At 37.2% G+C, this 20,132-nt stretch overlaps 1 protein-coding gene across 2 annotated transcripts in view; it reads right to left on the reverse strand.

Annotated features, from left to right (window-relative positions):
• Positions 1 to 1,110: 1,110 nt before the first annotated feature.
• The window catches only part of LOC100544230 (low-density lipoprotein receptor class A domain-containing protein 4), a 317,415-nt gene continuing 298,393 nt past the window's right edge, over positions 1,111 to 20,132 (reverse strand). Inside the window, exons 7-16 of one of the 2 annotated variants that reach the window (XM_085220728.1) lie at positions 19,516 to 19,761; positions 17,886 to 18,018; positions 16,539 to 16,661; positions 14,632 to 14,747; positions 13,201 to 13,382; positions 12,443 to 12,607; positions 11,372 to 11,489; positions 9,991 to 10,092; positions 8,866 to 8,899; positions 1,111 to 7,006 (exon numbers count right to left, since the gene is read on the reverse strand). In XM_085220728.1, coding sequence (XP_085076854.1) covers positions 6,969 to 7,006; positions 8,866 to 8,899; positions 9,991 to 10,092; positions 11,372 to 11,489; positions 12,443 to 12,607; positions 13,201 to 13,382; positions 14,632 to 14,747; positions 16,539 to 16,661; positions 17,886 to 18,018; positions 19,516 to 19,761 — 1,257 coding nt within the window. In that variant the 3' untranslated portion in view covers positions 1,111 to 6,968. Of the gene's footprint in view, positions 7,007 to 8,865; positions 8,900 to 9,990; positions 10,093 to 11,371; positions 11,490 to 12,442; positions 12,608 to 13,200; positions 13,383 to 14,631; positions 14,748 to 16,538; positions 16,662 to 17,885; positions 18,019 to 19,515; positions 19,793 to 20,132 lie in introns of both variants that reach the window. The other variant, XM_085220721.1, reaches the window with a different exon arrangement.

Consider the following 20,132-nt stretch of genomic DNA (forward strand, 5'->3'; position numbering starts at 1 on the left):
AGAGGTGAAGATTTTGCAGAGTTGAGTAAACATTCCACTGATCAGTATTGTTGTACCCATACCATTCCCCATATAAATCTCAGTTACAATAATTCAACTGGTAATTGCTACAGGCAACACCAAAAGCACTTCTAATTCAGTGCAGCATTTGATAGCATAGTAGAGAACAACAGAGGAAAAGCAAAATAAGTGAAATTCAAAAAAAAAATTGTCCATTTGCTCATCATAAGGTGTACTGTTCTACTTTGTACAAACCATTTTTAAAGCAAAAATCAACAGAACTAGTAGCCAAGCCAAAAATTAGAATACTGCTCCTTGGTCTATGAAAAACAGAGATTTCAAATCTGTGTTTTATACATAAAACAAGACTTTGCATTGATTATTCAATGGGGAAAGTTCTAACCCAGCAAACAAAACTATTCTTGTGCCTAAAGGCAGAACAGTTTATCACTGTCAAATTAGACTAAGTGCAAACTGAAAAGGAACCTGATATGGCTGGGAGCCAGCCAATCAGCTGGCTCATCTTATTCCAAGACTACGAAAAAGACTGAAAAATTAAGAGGAGCAAAAAAACACAGAATGGCTTAGAATGGAAGGGACTCTAAACATCATCGAGATCCAACCCATACCTTGAGCTGGTTGCTACCCACTAGATCAGGCTGCACAGGGCTCTGTTCAGCTTGGCCTTGAATGCCTCCAGGGATGGGACATCCACATGCAAGTCAAGAAACTATTACTCCAGAAAACGTGAACATCATTACTTTGAAGCCTGTGGAAATGTTCACTCTACTACAAAGTATGTGTAGTGAATTTCCAGTTTAACTGATATTAGTATGTTGTTAAGTAAAGGTGAGCAAAAGCACAGCTTTCTATCAGACTACGTTAGAAACACTTCTATGAATGCAGACAAGAATGTAAGGCTAAGAAAGTGCACAGTTCTTAAGCAGTTGCCTATTGAAACATCATGGCTATGAATTAAAAGATTATCCTTTCCTTGGGCTTCAGTTATTAACAGTGCAAATCAGTCAGACATTACATATTCAAATACCCTGTCCTGAAAGCAAATTTCAGTTGCTGGGAGACGCATTAAAGCAAATAGTAAGGCAACAGTTTTGAGAACCAGCTTTAATAAAATGAAGAAAAGATAACATCTTCCATCTCAATGGCATTTATGCACCATCAGAAAACCTATAACATATCAAAAACTTGAAGTTAACTTTGTTCTTTTAAGAACATCTGCTTTCTAAATAACAGAAACATCCAAGGCAGTACATAAATCTATGACAGTGATGGTATCTTGTAAGGGAGGCCATTTCACTAGCACATCTACATTAAATTCTACACACTGAAGCTGCAAAAAAACTATTTTAATAGTATTTAGTTCAGCACAAGGTATCTATAAGGTCATCAGCACTAGGATTCAGATTTCAGACATTTTTCTTTAAATTTCAACTGAGGTTTCTTGTTCAAAAACTTTTAACTGTTGTCTCCATGTCTTTGGTAGCTAAATGACCTGATTTTTGTGCATTTCTGAAAAATCAGGACACTTATTTGCAGTCATGTGTAACAATGCAGATGTTTCCTCACTTTCTTACAGGCAGAGGCTCACATTTGTAGCAGACAGTAATACTGGAGACTGACATTACAACATAACTAGTAATCCTGGTTAATTTTAGACAAGCCATTTCTCCCCATGGATGCATTATTACTTTGGCAATAAGTGACTTGGAAAAGTGGATTCATCATCAGCCCCTGATTACTCTGCAGATGTTCTAAATTTATTGCTACATAGCTTAGTGCTTCCCAAATTAGCAGTTTTCAAAGTCTTTACAAACAGTTTAGCAATCAGAAGACAGCATATAATTACTCTTTTTAATAAAAATAGATATTAGGAGAGTGCTTTATTAAATAAAATGTGACTCAAAAGAAAAACACTCCTAGTCAAAGGACTGAGGTGTTCACTAAATTATTCGAACACTGTAACAGGAGTACACGTAAAATTTGCAGCAAGGAGAGCTTCTTAAGTCAATCAAGTAGGTTCTACCAGGCAGCAAGCCACCTTCAGCACTTGATTAAAACCTAAGTACAAAACACAGCACATGCTTCAGTGCTTTGCAGCAATTTTTATCACACTGGTCTGTAATTCACAAAAGCAAACTCATACAATACAGCATTGATAAAACAGTAATTGACTGTAGCATGATACACTTCCTGCACAAATACAGTGTTTAATGTCATTATTTTTTTCACAGAATCATAGAACCACAGGATGGTTTGGGTTGGAAGGGACCTCAAAGCCCACCCAGCCCCAACCCCCTGCAGTGGGCAGGGCTGCCCCCCAGCAGTTCAGCTGCTCAGGGCCCCATCCAACCTGGCCTTGAGCGCTCCAGGAATGGGGCACCACAGCTTCTCTGGGCAGCTGTTTCAGCACCTCACCACTCTTCTGTAAGGTTGCAGAATATCCTAAGACCCATAAGGAACAATTACCTATATTAACACTACTCATTACCACATAACCTCAGCTGCAGGACACAAACAAATATGTAACTGCTTCTTTGGAGACAGGAGAAAAAAAAAAACATTAGGGCTAATAGCCACTGGCAGCCAAATACCTGATTTTTGAACAAGTCTTCCATCCTTACCTCACCAAACATCTTTCATGAGCATCAAATCCTTCATAAATAGAAAGTGCTGATGTTTGGCTTTCTATCAACACAGCTCTGTACATACAGAGCACTGCAGTCTTGAACATATTGAGCAATTGGTTAAAACAGGATTTTCATACGCCCACTTTACAGAGGTTTTTCTCAAGGCTGAGGAAGCAAAAACATTCTTCAGTAATGCTGGCTCTCCACACAAACTGAGTAAGTGGTTCCAACACAGGTCTCAACTGCCAGGATGGACTGCATGACTGGAGTGTTGCAAGGAGGAATAAAGACCCTTGAAGAAGCATGAGCCACGAAGATGCGGAGAGGTAGAAAAGTTGCCATTTGTGTAAAAGCACAGCTGGAATGCACAGAGCTCTGCCTTAGGATGGACAGTGAGCCAACTGAGACCAACTGAGGCTTACGGGTAAAGATTAAAGAGCAGACAGGTATGATGGACATACCTGTGGGTGTTTGCTAGAGGCCACATGACAACAAAGAACAAGTGGATAAGTCTTTCTACAGACTGCTAGAAGCAGTTTCACATTCACAAGTTCTGGTCCTCAAGTAAGACTTCAACCAACCTGATATCCGAGGGATGAACGCAGCACGACAAAAGCAAAAGGAGATTCCTGGAGAGTACTAATAACTTCCTGGCCCAAGTGATAGAAGAACCCATGAGAAGCTCTCTGATGAACATCGTGTTTACCAAGGAGGAACTGGTTGGGAAAACAAAGATTAAAAGTAGCCTTGGCTGCGTTGATCATGAGATGGCTGAGTTCAGGATCCTGAGAGCAAGATGGAGGATGAAAAGCAAGGTCACAATGCTGGACTGCCGGAGAGCAGACTGACTTATTCAAAGATTTGCTTGGAAGAGTTCTGTGGGTAAGGTCCTGGAGGAAAGAGGGGCCCATGAAGGCAAGCTTAATATTCAAGGATCACTTTCCTACAAGCTCAAAAGTGGTCTATTCTAACAAGTAGGAAGTCACGAAAAATGTCAATGAGCCTGCATAGATGAGCAATTTGTTTCTTGCAAAACTGAAACACAAAAAAGATGCATACAAATAGTGGAAGCAGGGACAGGTAGCCTAGCAGGAATACAAATGCTGTCCAATTATAAAGAGATGCATTTAGAAAGGCCAGAAGTCCAACTTGAATTGAATCTGGCCAAGGATGTCAGACAGTGAGAAAAGCTTCTGTAGGAACCTAAGTCACAAAAGCAAGAGTAGGGAAAATGTGGGTGCACTGCTGAATGGGATGGGGGACCCAGTGACAGAAGACAGGAAAAATGCTGAGAAATCAAATGCCTTCTTTGTCTCAGTGTTTATGAGTAAGATTGTCTTTCACAAACCTTAGGTCCCAGAGACCAGGAAAAGAACTGGCACAAGAAAGATGTACCCATGATAGAAGGGGATCCATTCAGGGAACATATAAACATAGGACATATGAAGTCCATAGTCCCTGATGGGATGCACCTGAGAGTGCTGAGGGAGCTGTCTGGTGTCACTTCAAGGCCACTCTTGATAATCCTTTAATTGTCATTTTAATTAGGAGAGGCGCCCACAGACTAGTAAAATCCAGTGTCACTCCTATCAAGAAGGCCAATTAGCCCCACCTCAATTACTGGGAAGGTAATGGAGCAGTTAATCCTGGAAACCAATTCCAGCATGTGAAGGATAAGAATATCATCAGTAGAGATTTACCAAAAGGAACTTAAACTTGACCTACTTGATTAACAATGAAATGACTGGCCTGGTGGATGAGGAGAGCATAGGGGATATTGTCTACGTAGAGTTCAGGAAGACCTTTAACACTGACTCTCCTAAGATCCTCATAGAAAAAGCTGGCAAAGTACAGTCTGGTCATGCAGATAAGGAGGTAAACAAAACTAGTTGAAGAGATGGTCCCAGAGCATAGTGATGAGTGGTGCAAAAGCCTAGTTGGGAGCCAGTAACTAGCAGTCTACCAAAGTGATCAATACTGGATCCAATCCCATTCAACATCTTCATTAATGATCTAGATGGGTAGAGTACAACCTCAGCAAGTTTCCTAAAAATACACAACTGGGAGGAGTAGCAAATACACCAGAGGGTTCTGCAGTTATTATTATTGTTGAGGGAACTCAACAAGCTGAAGAAATAGGCTAATAGGAACCTCACACAGTTCAGTTAAGTGCTAAATCCTTCTCCTGGGTGAAGAGCAACAACAGGACCAGTACATGCTGTGGACCACCCAGATGGAAGGCAGATTTGCAGAAAAGGAACTAGGGGTTCTGGTGGACTCCAAATGAACACAAATCAAAGGGGAAGCATGCCCATGCCAAAAAGGTGGCAAATATGTAAAGTGTGACTGGTGATAAACGGCACGCAGGAGGTGCTATCTAAACACATCTTCACCATGGGAGTGACCAAGCAATGGCACAGGTTGCCTACTTGAGTGGGGAAAGGTTAGTTCAGACTTCCAGTGGTGCCCCTCCATATCTCAACCATTCCACAGTTTTCATTTCCAATATGCTGAAATCAGCTTAGAAAAGGAAAACACTCCTCTGTATTTCTCCCCTTTTTATTATTCTAATATCTTCCAAAAATAGCGTAACTATGTACTTTCAAATGAAACTTGATATAAGAAATCTAACAAAACAGCTTTGATGCACAAAAACTTCAGTGAAACCTTTCAGTACTTCATAAGTGTTGGCACATTTCAGGTAGTTTCTCAAATACAATTTCTAGTTTAAAAAAAAAAAAATCACCTTTTAAAAATAAATTTAGTAGAACTCATGACTGTGATACTACCGATTTAGTGAAGGTTATACATTATCTTCTAGAAAATTAAAAATCAAGAGTCAGAGGAAAGCGTATGACCTAATTTGCAGAGGAAAGGCTCTACAACTACAAACTCAAAAAATTTGAATGTTTAATAGCATTCTTAGGTTTATTATAGGTTTGCAAAAAATACTTGTGTACCATCAACACTATCAATTAACCTGTATGTAAACTAAAATAGCCAACAGCATCAAAAAGCATCTCTTAGCTCAAGAAGAGAGAGAAAAATCCTGAAGTAACTCTCATCTTCTCACTAGTGGGTGGCTACTGGCATAATGAAGGAGGACTAAACACCATGCCAGAAATCCCCAAGCCAGGTCCAATAGAATGGCAGAGAGTAGGACAGGAGTTAGGTATCATTCTGCTATCAAGAGCATCAGTTTATATTCCCAAACAGAATATTTGGTTCTCATTTTGATATTATTTCCTACATCTAATGGTGTGTGTGCACATATGCAACCATCCCTACTAGAGTAAATTCCAGTACCCTCAACGATTATACAGGTTCCCCTTTTAGTTTATGATCATGTTCTTAATGCTTTAAGTGAAATCCCCATCAGCACTAAGAGTTAACTCTTCTGCCAAGCCTATTTGGAATTTTATCAAACAAGCAAGACACATCCTAAGATCCATCTAGTAAGTTTTAAAGAGACATTAAAACTATGAAAAAAAGTCAGGACAGTCTTTAATATAATAGAAAATGTTCAGTAATTTAAGCTCAGCGGCTGTTATTGATTACTGTATAGTCATACTTGGAAAAATGATGTAAAGATTTTTAAAAGTTCAGAAATTCAGTTCTTTTAGAGCAGCTTTGTACAGAACAAACTTATTTAATCTTGGAAGCACCATGAAGTGACACTATATCAGCAAGCAAAAAAAAAAAAACAACCAAAAACATCATGAAACTTTACCGTGTAAACTACACCATGAATATCTCTACGGTAGATTTACACTGCAGGCACGAGCACAGCACATAAGTAGTACTCAAACTGACTTGGGTATTGTTTGTCACTTAGCTCTGCATGCAATGTAGACATACCCTACATGTCTGAATCCATCACATTATGAGCTAACCGAGCTTTGCGTTACAATATTTAGGCCCTCATTCTACATCACTGAAGTTAACAGTTAACAGTCATTTTCCATCAACTTCAGAAAATGCAGCATCAGGCTGGTAAGCACAAACATAAGACTAACAAAACATTTTTTTCTAACATGAAGTTGTCAAGTTCAAACATAAGTTTTGAGAGCGTTCAGATTGCTTACAAATGCTTAAAAAGACTGGTTCAGAATCTTTCTTATATATACACACACAAGTCCATCTGTCACAGACAGGCAATGTAACTCAGAATCGTGAGCTTGCTCTCATTTTTGGTAGTGTCCTGCACACTTCTGATAATTAAAAAATAAAAATAAAAAAATAGTTGCCACAATGGATTTCTGACCGCTCCAACTTGCACATGGATATGATCTCTTCTTGCTGAGTCTGGTATATGAAGTTTCACTCTTGCTTCTCAAAGGCAAATACCAAGTAAATACCTAGAAAAGAAAATTGAGTATTTCAAGTTTTAGCTTTCTTCCCTAGCTCATGTAAACGTTCAAAATTTAAGCTGGTTTACATTCTGCCCAAACAAGCTATTAACATACTGCTGATACCATAAGAACTGCCACAGTTTCCCAACAGGTATCTCCAGCATTCGATTCCAGCATGGTTTTAGACATATTTTTAAGATAGAGCTTCAAGTGTACATAGAGGCAAATATTTTAAGTACTGCTGATATTGTTGACGCAACAGCAATTTCAGTTAATACTACTGAAATATGAGTGCTGCTTAAATCACTCAACCATTTTACACACAATTAGCATTCCCTGGCGCATAAGACATCACATGTAACTAAGTTTAAAGACTTATTTTATACAGGCAGTAAAGACAATTAGGGGTCAAATGATCAACCTCACTTTCAATTAAAAGGTGAATATATCCGTAGTACAAAACTCAATTTTCCTCTTGTAAATATTTCTTTATCCATGATATTTTAAAAATGCCAGATGGCATTTTCTCAACTGCAGAACAGTACAATTTCAGAAATGGAAAAGTCCACAGCAGCAAATTGGAAAATACTCACTTGGCATTTAATCAATGCCAGCTATTTCAGAAGTACTTATGCTTCATACCAGACAGATATGTTAAAGCTCTGCGAGTGCAAAAATAAATGGATTTCGACTTAGAATCTGTTTTAACGGATTCCTTGGTACACTGCAAATCTTTCAAGACAAGCCTATTTTATATTCCTCAGCAATAATGCAAACAAAAATAATGAACAAGCTGTGTTTATGTTCTGGAATAGAGTTTCTGATGATTCTAAATCTCTCTGAGGAATAAATAAGCTAGAACTTTGGAGATACAGTCATCACTGAACTTCTGGATGTATAAAAAGTCTCTCTAAATTAGATAAGTAGATTACATAATACTTTACACTGCTTCAATTAATGTTTACCTTAAGAATCACACCACTAATAATTTTAAAAGTAAACACCTTAAGATTTTCTCCACTCATTAACTGATTTGCTTTTTTTTTTTTTTTTTAATCACTAACACAACAAATACAATGGTCTGCAGAAATGCAATTATTGGTTGGCTACAGTTACACATCAGTTAATAACAATCTCCCTGAAGACAATTTTTACCCTTAGAAATTTCTATTATATGTAAATATTTCATAATATTTTTCAATATTTTGATATTGGAAAAAAACCATAGCAAATGTTTTCCTTGAAACATCCTTACATAACTCAAAGCATATTTAATAACATTGTATCCTTTTCTGTGTGAGGCACTGATTTCTCCCTTTATAAAACATCCAAAGCCCTCTTCACCATCCATGCTTTAATTGCTTCTTTCTGAAACATATTAACCACTGCAGGCAAAAAGTAAAGTTTAAGTCAGTCTTCCCAAATCAGAGCTGGTTTTTCTGTTTGTTTTTAATGAATGCATGTTCCAAATGTTTTCCAATTTGTTTTCCAGTTGTCTGATAATGGCATAACATCCATGTACACATAAGTGTCATATCTGAAGAATTATTTTGCTGGTATTAGAAGATTTACACTAGCATCCTGTTTTCATCCACTAAGAAAAGCTTCCCCAAAGTGTTTTTGGCCCAAAAGTCTGCATGCTAGAAGCTACATACATAAAGCAAAATTTCAACCTAATTTATGCATTCCCTCCAGCCAATTTCTTGAGATGACTGCATGATCTAATCTATATATAGGCATTTAAATAACACAACAAAATCCTGTTCCACCTAAGATACGCATTTTCTTCCAAAGTTGACAGACTATTTTACATGCTTTCCACAGCAGTCACTCAGTTAACACCAAGTTCTCAAAACAATACTTACTTGTTGCTTCCCATTCAGATTTACTCAGTGTTCCCTGGAAGAGGATACAAAAACCAGTTCAAACAAACAAAAAAAAAAAAAAAAGAGAAAACAATTAAAAACCTATTTAACTCAGGGTAATCAATCTTTCACAGACCAACTTCTAACCACTCACATTAGATGGCTTTTCAGACACTAGATGAGTATTACAGCAGATCACAGATATATACAACTCCACTAACTAGGATGATGGGGAACTGGGATAGCCCTGATAATGGAAAACACTTATGTTACACAGGTATAGCAGAAAAGGACACCAGACTGTTGGGCTCAGTACCTCTACAATGCAGGAGCACACTGGGTCTAACACTGCAAGTCAGCGTGATCCACCTGCTCATCAGTTGAAGTTGCCCAGCACTTATGCAGAAGCCAAGGAGAGGCCCTATGCCAAAGGACTGCCACATTCCCCAGGAATACTGCCAGCCACCACCTCCCTCCACACCACAAAAGCACTATTTGCAGACCAACTCCCAAGCCAGCTCATGTGTTATACAAAAAAAAAAAAAAAAAAAATCTGCCTGGCAGCACTAGAAAGTCCACTTCTCGTTCTGTGTTTCAGATGAAAGCATGGCAGAAGAGGAAACAAGTAAAAAGCTGCTACCAGCTTGCCTTCATTTGGGGCTTTATTTAATCAATACACTACCTCCAACCAATGCTGATCAAACAACTCATCTTTTAAAAATCATTATAAAAAAGACTTGTTTAGGTAACATAGCACTTACAGTCTTTCTTCTTACACTTATTCCCAGTCAATAGCTACTGGCCAACTGAGTATCAGGCAATAGAGATCTTTGGTCTGACTCAGCCATCCTCATGTTCTTAAGCTTTGTTTCTTAAAAGAGGCAACTTTCTTTTTGTAATTTTTGGATTTCAAATGGTGAGAGCAGGTTTCTTCTCCCACTCAATGCGGGATTTTTTTATATATATATATACATACATACATACATACATACATACAGTAAAAGAAGTACATATTCAGAACATGAGTAGAAGATTCACATCAATTTCACTGCAGTTGAAATGAAGAAGTACCAAACATTATAAGATTACAGCCTTGATTTAGACATCAGGTGAGGGAATATTTACCAATGGTAACTTTGCCTTGCCATCTTTGATAAACTCTTTTGCATGCTCATAATCATCAGGTTTATCAGAGGCAAGCCTGGAATCACCAAATGTAGAATATGGCTGCAGAAAACAGGAAAACAAGAAAAAATATTAATTTGGTATATGATACACTATTCACATCAGCCAAGGGTTTACAACAACACGGCCCAAAACAGAGGTCATTAATTAGTAAAATATCTTACATTTACATCTTTCCATTAAAGCATCTATCTGATCAGGCCCAACACTCACCTGCTTTCCCAGAAAATCTAATACTCAATATTTTTATCCACTGCATGTCTGAAAAAGGGTAGACAGAATAAGCAATAAAAGTTACTTCTACTTGCTAGTTAAAAAAAAATGTAAACTTGCTTCAAAACTAAAATTTTATCTACAAAAACTGCACTCTATCAGGTGCAGACACAAAGGTCTGAGAAGGCAGGAGAACTGGAGGCACACTCCCCTGCAGCCCACAGAGAAGACCAAGGTGAAGCAGGCTGTTCCTTGGCAGACCACTGAGAACTAAATCATCCTCATTGCAGGCATACCAGCAGGTATCCAAGCTGCAGATGGTGTAGGACTCCACACCACAACAGGTGGATAATCCATGAAGGAAGCTAGGAAGCTGCAGCCCATGTAGGAGAGGTGCCTATGCTGGAAAAGTTAGGTTTCAAAGTACTCCTGAAAGCATTTCAACCCATCAAATGGACCTATGCTGGAGCAGTTCTTTAAAACTGCAGCCTATAAGAAGGACCCACAGCGGAGCAAGGGAAAAGTGTAAGGAGGAAAGAGCAGCAGAAAGGAGCTGTTACGGAATGATCACAGTCCTCATCCTCTAGACCCACTCTGTCAAGGGAAGCAGGTAAAGGAGTCATGAACGAAGGAGTGAAGTTGAGCCAGAGAAGAAAGGGTCGATGGGGTGTATCTTCATTTCCCACCATACCTTTTCTTTTGTTCTTTTTTAATTTTCAGTAAATTAATCTTCCCTAAATTGAGTCTGGATTGCAAATGATGACAATTAGTAAGCAGTCTTTCGGGCAAAAAGGTTCAGGGTTTGAGTCTTTATCTCAAACCATGAACTTTTTTTGTCTTTTTTTTTTTTTTTTTTTTTTTTTTAAACTCCCTGTCATGGTCCTGTTAAGAAAGGAAGTGAGAAATCAGCTGGGTGGGCATCTATCAGTCAGCCAAGATTAACCCACCATAATCTCCCTTTTCAGCCACAAGAGTTCAGTACTTTTCAGTACTTAAGGTGGTCCTTACTTAATTGCATAATGTCCACAACAGGAATTTCAGTTATTTCACAAATAATTAACAAGATATAAAATACTATTTGAAAGAAAGATGTTAACTCCATATTTACCTCCAAGGCCTGCATTCTTCTTAGCAGCATCTTATGCTCCTGGTTCTTGATTTTTTCTTCATAAAATTCCCGAAATGTCATTTTGTAAACTAGCTTCATACCATGCTTCTTTGCCATTCTGTCAAAATAATTGTAATATAGTAATAAAATTATTGTAGCTTGATTTTCAAAGGAGCCATTTTAAGTCACAGTGACATCTCATGGTATTCACTGGGATTACAATCTTTCTAGAATTCTTTTAGTAAACTCATTTGGATTAAAATAACTGCATTATCATCATAAAGTGTACTTTTTTTTTTTTTAACTAAACAACAAAAATCTGTACAGAAGTCAACATAAATATTTCAACAGAAAAAACACCTCCAGGACTCAAGTCAGTAATCAACATCTGCCACATCAGCTATTAAGTATGTATTAAGGAATCCTCTTTCTACTACATTTAGTGCCTTGCATCTCGATTATATATTTACATGTTGTTATACAACACTGAAGCTACAGGCACCAGCATGTAATAGAGAACTGCAAACAAAGTGTGTGAAAATATACAGATTTGAAGAGAAAGCTCAACATCGCTTTACATTCATATTGAGCTTGAATGGCAGAAGAAAAACAAACAATGTGGAAACATTTGTCAGTACCTCAGAAGATGACAGGTTGGGAAAGGCCAATCTGAACTCATGCAGTGGTAACAGCAAAATGCTGCTCACAGAAAAAGACTTAGAAGGAGGACAAAATCTATGAACGTTCAAACAAACGCTTGAAAAGACAAGTAAGATCAACCAGGTACAGAAATTCCTATATAAGATCCAGGATAAGTCTTTGCAGCCACTGACCAGAGCACCTTCAGTTGAGAGCAATGGACAGATGTTAGATTACAGTCTTGGATAGAAATCTAAGAAAACTCTTCATTTAGAGTGACGACAACAAAAAACAAAGAACTGGAAAACATAAGAAAGACAAAATAAGATTCTCTGCAGTGATGCAGAAATACACAAGCTATATAAATATATATATAAATGCTTATGTTGTTTTGCTGCTTTCATTATATCATGAATTCAAAATTCAACTTACTCCTCCAGTAACGGAAAATAAACCAAGAACTCGGGGATATCAACAACTTCTTCTAAGCGGAAATCATATTTGCAGCCAAACAAAGGATATTCTCCCTTCTTCTCAAATTTTACACTGTATACATCATTCCCAAATGAATTTGTTTCTGAAGCTTCAAGTCGCTTTCTATAAAACGAGATAAACAGTAATGGACATGTTTTTAATTTTATGGAGAAAACAATGCACAAGAGATCTCAAAATGTTTTTTCCCCAGTACCACCTTGTTCAGTTTTCCTTACTTTCCCACATTCTGAATCCAATAAAGCAATGAAAATGAAATGAAATGAATGAAATGAAGAGGCGTACTATATTCTAAAAGTTTATCATTCCTCTACAGTATACCAGAAACATATAGGTTTAGAAAAATCTTTAGCCTAGGTACAGTCTACAGACTCAAAGCATGTTTATTGGTATTACTATAATAAAACCTGACAGCTGCTGTCCAGGCTGTAACTATTTTGCCATTATTTAAGTCACTACCCAAGGTTTGTGTATGAAGATCCACACTGACTCCAGAAAAGCCATGGGTACCAGAGACAAGAATCAGTACAAGTTTACCTGTTTAAGTTAACCAGAGAGATTTTCCTGACTAGAATTCAAAACTGTTGCAAAGATTTCAGTTTTGTTTACACAAGTGTATCAGAGCAATGTAAGAACAACTATGACTTGACAATACTTCACAGACTTTTAGAAGATTAACAGGCTAAAAAAGCACTTACACAAGCTCAAAGCTATTTGGAGTTGTGCCAATGAAATAACCTCCAGGAGAGAGATTCCCACAGGCGTTTTTAAGCATCATATCAGCCTGCTCATATGTCTCAAATGAGTAATGGTAAACGAACTGACAGCTGCAAATGTCAAAGCGTGTGTCTGGATCACTGTATTTTGAAGACAGAAGATCCTGAAATTAAAAAGAAGAAAAAAGAAGGAAAAAAGCACTTGTGACAAAAGCTACACAAACAAGCATGATTCATTTAAGTCTTCTAGCAAAATATACTACTCCCATAATTCTTTCAAGTCACTTAATATCTACTCCTTCACAAGTTCAACCACAACAAGACAAAAAAGAGAAAGAAAAAGCTCACTGATAACACAGAAAAAACTTGTTATTGTGATAAAAGAATTATGTCCTAAAATTCTCCTCATGTCATCAAATAACTACATCACTACATCTGAAAAGCCACAGTCCCTAGTTTCCAGAGATAATTTATTGCATAAGGTTTCATAACCATTCACAGTTTGGACAGAAACAATCATCATAATAAAATATGCTTTCAGTTTTCTATGTCTCTGTAATGATAACAGACATTCCTTTTGCTAGGAAAATACCCATTACACATATTATTGGAGGAGTTTTATTAAATATAGCAATTTTCATGCCAACCAAGTTGCATTTGTTTGTATTTTCAAATATGTACATACCTATGTAATTACATACCCCTCTTTCTTAATCTAAGTAATCAGTAACTCTAGAGAACATGGAGCTCTTGAAACGGGTACAGTTTGGCCATGTTTGGCCATGTACTCCATCAGTTTTCCAGCTTCTCTTTTCAGGCTACAGTACTAGCAGCAATTACAAATAACATAGCAGCTAGAAAATTCTCTCCAGGGCCCATGATACGCTAATATTTCATAGTTAGCAGTTCTAGCTCAGTTTCTTTTCCCTCTCAGACTTCTCATTCACTTCCTTACTCAGGGAAGGTAAATATTAAAGTAATTAAAATGCCACTAGAAAAAATACTGCAATATGTGAAATGAACTGTACAAGTCAAATTACAAAGCGCCCCTTATTCACTCCAGCATGAAAACACTCTCACCAAGATAAGTTTTCACTACCCCATGCTGGACCCCAGAACTCCAGAAACAAATACTCATTCCCTTCCCTTATCAAATGAAAGAAACCAAAAGCAACAGGTTTATTACCTGAAAAAGACAATCAAGTTCAAGAAAGTTGCACTTTACAGCAAATACATTTAACATAGTTTTATGCAACATTGTAATAATCTGTAGGGTTGATTCTCCCAATGGTACAACAATCTGATTTAAAAAATATAGATCAACAGCCAGGTACTACAGAGCTACCATCACTTCCTACGTTCGCTGAATAAAAGAATGTTAAATCCCAAAAGTATTATAATCCATAGCTCTACCTTGGTACTATCTGCTTGTATAAATTCTGCATCAAAAATACGTTCATTATAACGACACCGGGCTTTCATGTCTTCGTATCGCTGCTTGCACTGCTGCACAGAAATATCAGCAATATCTATAGAAAGAGATTTTTAACAATAAATAAACAGAAGTGTAAACCTCGCCCCAGACAAGAATACTAGAACGATTACTGGAAGACTGCAGAGTCATAAAGCCACAAATTAAAACTGATCTCCAGTTATACTCTGATGTGAAGTTTTATGCCCAGCTTGTAGAGAAAATTTAATTTGCAGGTAGCATCTGAGATTACAACTTCTGTTTCAGTCTCCAACATTGACAGAAGTTGTAGCCATTAGATTTTAGAATGGGACAGACTCTTTAGCAGGGTCTGCAGTGACAGACAGGGGAAATGGCTCCAAGCTTAAAGAGGGTAGATTTAGGTTAGATATAAGGAAAAAGTCTTTTGCAGTAAGACTGGTGAGGCAATGGAACACCCAGAGAGGTGGTGGATGCCTCGTCCTTGGAGACTTGTAAGGTGAGGCCAGATCAGGCCCGGGGCAACCTGATGTAGCTGTGGTCTCTCTGTTCACTGCAGGGCAGTTGGACTAGATGACCCTTAAAGATCTCTTCCAACTCTAAGGATTCTATGATTTTAGAAAGTTCCCATCCTCGTGAGTGCAAAGAATGCTTTCAAAATTTCACGTGATGGATATACTAAATGCTGCAAGCATTAACTGTCTTGTCTACTTTGAATTAGCTAAATCAGTAAAGCTTCAAGGCATTTTTCAATCAGTACTGAAAACTCTTCATCTTTTTACAAATACACAAGATGTTGAAATATGAGTATATATCACAAATAAATACATTCAGAGATTTTTTTTCTTTTTAAGGCTATTTCCTTCACAGCCAGAGTTTCACTGAATAATGATACCTTGGAGAAATTTTAAAACCAGCAAGGCACAATTGATAATTTATTTATATAAGGTCTCTGTAAGCAAATTCATTGACTGTATTTGAAGGCTGCCAACTGAAAAAGAAAGGCAGCAAAGAGCTATAAAATGTAGAATACCCAGAATAATTCTCAAGAAAGGAACTGTATGAAATTTTGGTACATACTAAATTTGAAACTAAGCAATGTTTCCTCTGACTGATTGCTTTTCGAGAGAAGGGAAGATGATATCATCTTTCTTCTCTGAAAGAGTGGTTAGAGTGGTCAGGCAGTAGAATGGGCTGCCCAAGGAGGTGGTGGAGTCACCAACTTCTAAAGTGTTCAAGGAACGTTTGGATGTTGTGTTGAGGGACATGGTTTAGTGAGTACTATTGGTGATAGGTGGATGGTTGGACTGGATGATCTTGTAGGTCTTTTCCAACCTTGGTGCTTCTGTGATTCTACAATCTTTCCATTACCTAAGCAAACTATTAAAAAAATTATTTAATCAACTTTCAACTCTTCCCCTTTCTGAGTCTGACTACAATAACCAAGACCAGTTTTTGTCACAACATTGTAGGGTTTGTTCATTTTTTTTTAAATGCAAGTCTTATATGCATATTTTCAGAACAGTTCAAAAAAAAATACCAGAGAATACTAGAGAAAAGACAAAATACAAAATGTCAGCCACTTCTCCTGTATTACATTTCATCTAACACAACCTGTGATAACAGTGTGCTTCTTTACCAATACTAGTTTTTATTTAAGAGTTGAACTGGAATTTCATAATTATAAGAACGATTAATATTCTGTGTATACTGGCAAACAAATAAATATCTTCAAAAGAAGCCTTTTTGACAAAAGGTGTATGCACTCTGGGGCATACTATAAAAAAGGAAACACTACATGACCAGAGACATGCTTATTTTTCCCATAACACCAGTGAACTTTCTCCTGAAAGTTACTGTGCCTTCTTACCTGTACAGACAAGTTTTTTAATTCTGCCTTTCCTCCATTTCAGTAAGTCTCCACCTTTGCCACATCCCAGATCCAAAACAGTAATATCACTCTTTTTCTGTCGTACGCGATCTATAAATTCCCCTATGAAAATAAAAGACAGAATGCTCATACAGGTCTCTGTGACTTATTTCTATTGTACAGAGATCCTTAGAGGACCAAAGGGGTTTAAGGATTTTAAACCATTTAAGAACTTACTTTGCCCTTAAGTGTTCTTAACACTTCAAACTTAAACTCCTTGTACTAAAAACTACTAATGATGAAAGTAACAACCACCAATTGTTAGGACAAAGAAGAAGATAAATATTTTCTGTACATTCTGTACGTTGCCTGTAATGTGACTGGAGCACTGAACTACGTCTGTGGCAAACAAGCAAAACTGCACAACTGCACATCACTAAACAACTGCTCCATGCATGAGGAGAGAACAGAGTTCCCTTTCTTTACCACTACGGTGAAGGCAGATGTTATTTTTAAGTGTGTGAAAGCTAAAAGATTTAAAGCCAACTAAACAACCTTTTCTTGCAGTCACGTTACAAACTTGCATGATGTTCCCCACTTGGTCTTTCCCAGGCCTTGCAATAACACTAGCCACTTGTTCTCTGTCTTTTTACTCAACATTTCATTCTCTTTTCTCTCTCTGCTTTGTCTAGAGTCTCTCTGTGCTAATGCTGGTGTGTTAGGAAAACATATTGACATGCTAGCAACTTCACAGCAAGAGACGCAAAGTATGTTTTGAGACCACAGCTGTAATGCCAAACTAATGATATAGATTGTGACTGAAAGGTTTGAACACAGATTTTAAGAACAGCTTTACATAAACATAAATACTGCTTTTAACTGCTCTGATAAAACACAAGAAAAAACAGCACGCTAAGACAAATGAGGACAACATCTCTTAGCATAGCTCCTTCCCCATGAATTTGCTCTGCTGATAAACAAATCTTTCCCTTGTTGGAAGATGCGAAGTTTTAATTCCAGAGTGAGGAAACCAATCTGTGGACAACAGATATTGTTTTATGCAAAAAGCAGCTTCTTCTTTAAGAATCAAATTCTCTAGTTTTTCATCTTTTTAAACTGCTGACGTTGGTATCACAAAAAATATTTATTTTGTGTGTTCAAGACCTCACGACAGACTGTTTTGAGAGTACAGTTTAGGAATTGATTGAGATAGATTGAAATAGCAATAAAAGCTCAATCTAACAACAACAGATTATTTATGATTCAAAGCTGTCTCTTTCTCTTTTAAAATAGTATGAAAAATAAAACATTTCATTAAAGTCTAAGCAATTAGGTGAGAAAACTTACCAATGAGGACACTCTTTGTCCAGTTATTAAAGTTTCGGAGGTAGAATATGCGACTCTGGCTGCGTTTTTCCAACCCAACTTCTTGAAGCTCATTATAATGTGCAGCTACAGCTTGCCCATGGCCTGCCTCACTCTGTAGAGAGAAGGAACAGTATGAAAGGGAATAATGACTTGATGAAGACTATCCCATTTAGTATTTATCTAGCTATAGAAATATCTCTGGTTCAGCCTTACCATAACAAGCTGAAAATAAAATCCCCATATGATATTGAAAAGCATTCTATATCTACATGTTATAGCTCCAAACATCTCATCATCTGAAAAACAATCTTCAGTTGTATACACAACACGTGAAAAAACAAATTATAAATAAAATAACAGAACACTGAGAACCAAAAGAAATTCTGTGAAGCACAAAAGCATCTAACTGGACAAACAAATTGAAGAATTCTCAGTCAAAACTCACAAACATGCCACAGAATTCTAGACAGAATGAGTTTACATTCGAATGGAAAGCCCTCCCAACAGTAACCCACAACAAAAGTCAACACCCTGATACCTTATCAATGACATACCAATTGCTTAAGGGAAAAGAAGATTTCACAGAATTTAATAAGCTACTTTAGTTCTTTAGTATTTTATACCATTTTCAAACACCTGAGCATGTACAAGACTTTCTTGTCTGGAACAGTATAACCTCATCATCTATTTATTACCTCACTGAGCTGATTGAGACTAACAAAATATTTTGTCCCTTTCTTGTCTTTTTTAGGAAAAGCACAGGTGGCCTGCTGAGTAGCTGCTGAAGGTGACTTTGACAAGCATGTGAGACACATATACATATAATCCACCAAGGCCTCTCAGCTGCTGCATCCACAAGTAGAAAACTACAGTAACATCCAGATTGTTGGCAGCTGCTTTCAGTGTAATCACTTCTCTACACCCTTAGGCTACACAAAAGCAATGCATTATTTGTCCATTTAAACCTGATCCCACACGTACTTTATTAAAAAGATGAAAGGGTGCTTCTACCACAACAAAGGGTATTACTTTCCCAGACTGCTTAAGTTAAAACACAGTAAAAATTACAGAGAAAGAAAGCATTAGGTTAAAAACATTTTAAAGTTGCATTTAAATATTTCCAGAGATTAAAATTAGACCAGATGAGAATACTGCATTATTTTCTACAAACTCTTCTACACAAGAAGAGAAAGTCTCCCTTAAAAGACTGCTACTCTTTTTCACCCTACAGTTAGAAAGGCAAATATTTTCTGCTGTTCCTACACAGTCTTAAACAGAAAAGAAACAAACACAAAAGAAACAAGAGAAAGCATCTCCAAAGCTTCCAGTTAGTTAACAAACCGCACTGAAAAGGATGCACTTCCTAAAGTTTTCTAAATTTTACAATATTTTATTCAGGAAATAAAAGGACAGATTATCTTAGGGAAGAAACTCTCACACATAGATGACTAGAGTAACACACAGGATAAAACTCAGCATACAAAACACACTGACTTCTATCGATTCTCTTTTTCTTCTTTAAGTCCAACATAACTTCTGCACCCACTATACTGCAACTAAGCTACCCACAAGTTCATGCCAACATTCTGTTAAACTGAACAATACTCACCGGGACTTTCTTAGGAGGTTCACCTTCAACATCTGCTACACTCCTTTTCAGGCCACTGCCCTGATCACCACTAGCAAGTTTGTTCTCATTTTCCATGGAGTGCGTTGTACCTGAAGTTGAGCTATTGCCTTCCAAATTGATACCTGAATCTGACTCTGAAGCGCGAGATGTTCCTTCCACTTTTTCATCCAAACTCTTCTCCACTTCCTTTTCTTCAGTCTTGGTTAAGTCAGCCATTTTTGACAGCTAAAACTCCCTACCTGTTGATCAAAATAAACTACAGAGAAAAAAGATCTACTGTTAGACTGAATTTAACATACTCTCGATTACAGTAATGATTTCCCATTGATTTTCCACAGCTATCTTTCTTGATTAACCTACTAAGTTTCAATGGGTTTGAGACCATAACCACCTTCTTCCCTCCAGAATATAACCTACAAGCCACTTTATATTTAGAAACACAAACCAACGGAATGCTTCAAATTAGTAAGCTTATCTTTTAACATCACATAATTTCCATCAAACACAGAAATCAGGACGCTTTACAGAAAAGAATCCTCAACAGCAGTCACGGACTCTGAACTTTACCAAGAATACCTCACTAACACCAGGAGCCT

This window comes from Meleagris gallopavo, chromosome 3 (assembly GCF_905368555.1).
Source record: "Meleagris gallopavo chromosome 3, MGAL_WU_HG_1.1, whole genome shotgun sequence".
NCBI lineage: Eukaryota > Metazoa > Chordata > Aves > Galliformes > Phasianidae > Meleagris > Meleagris gallopavo.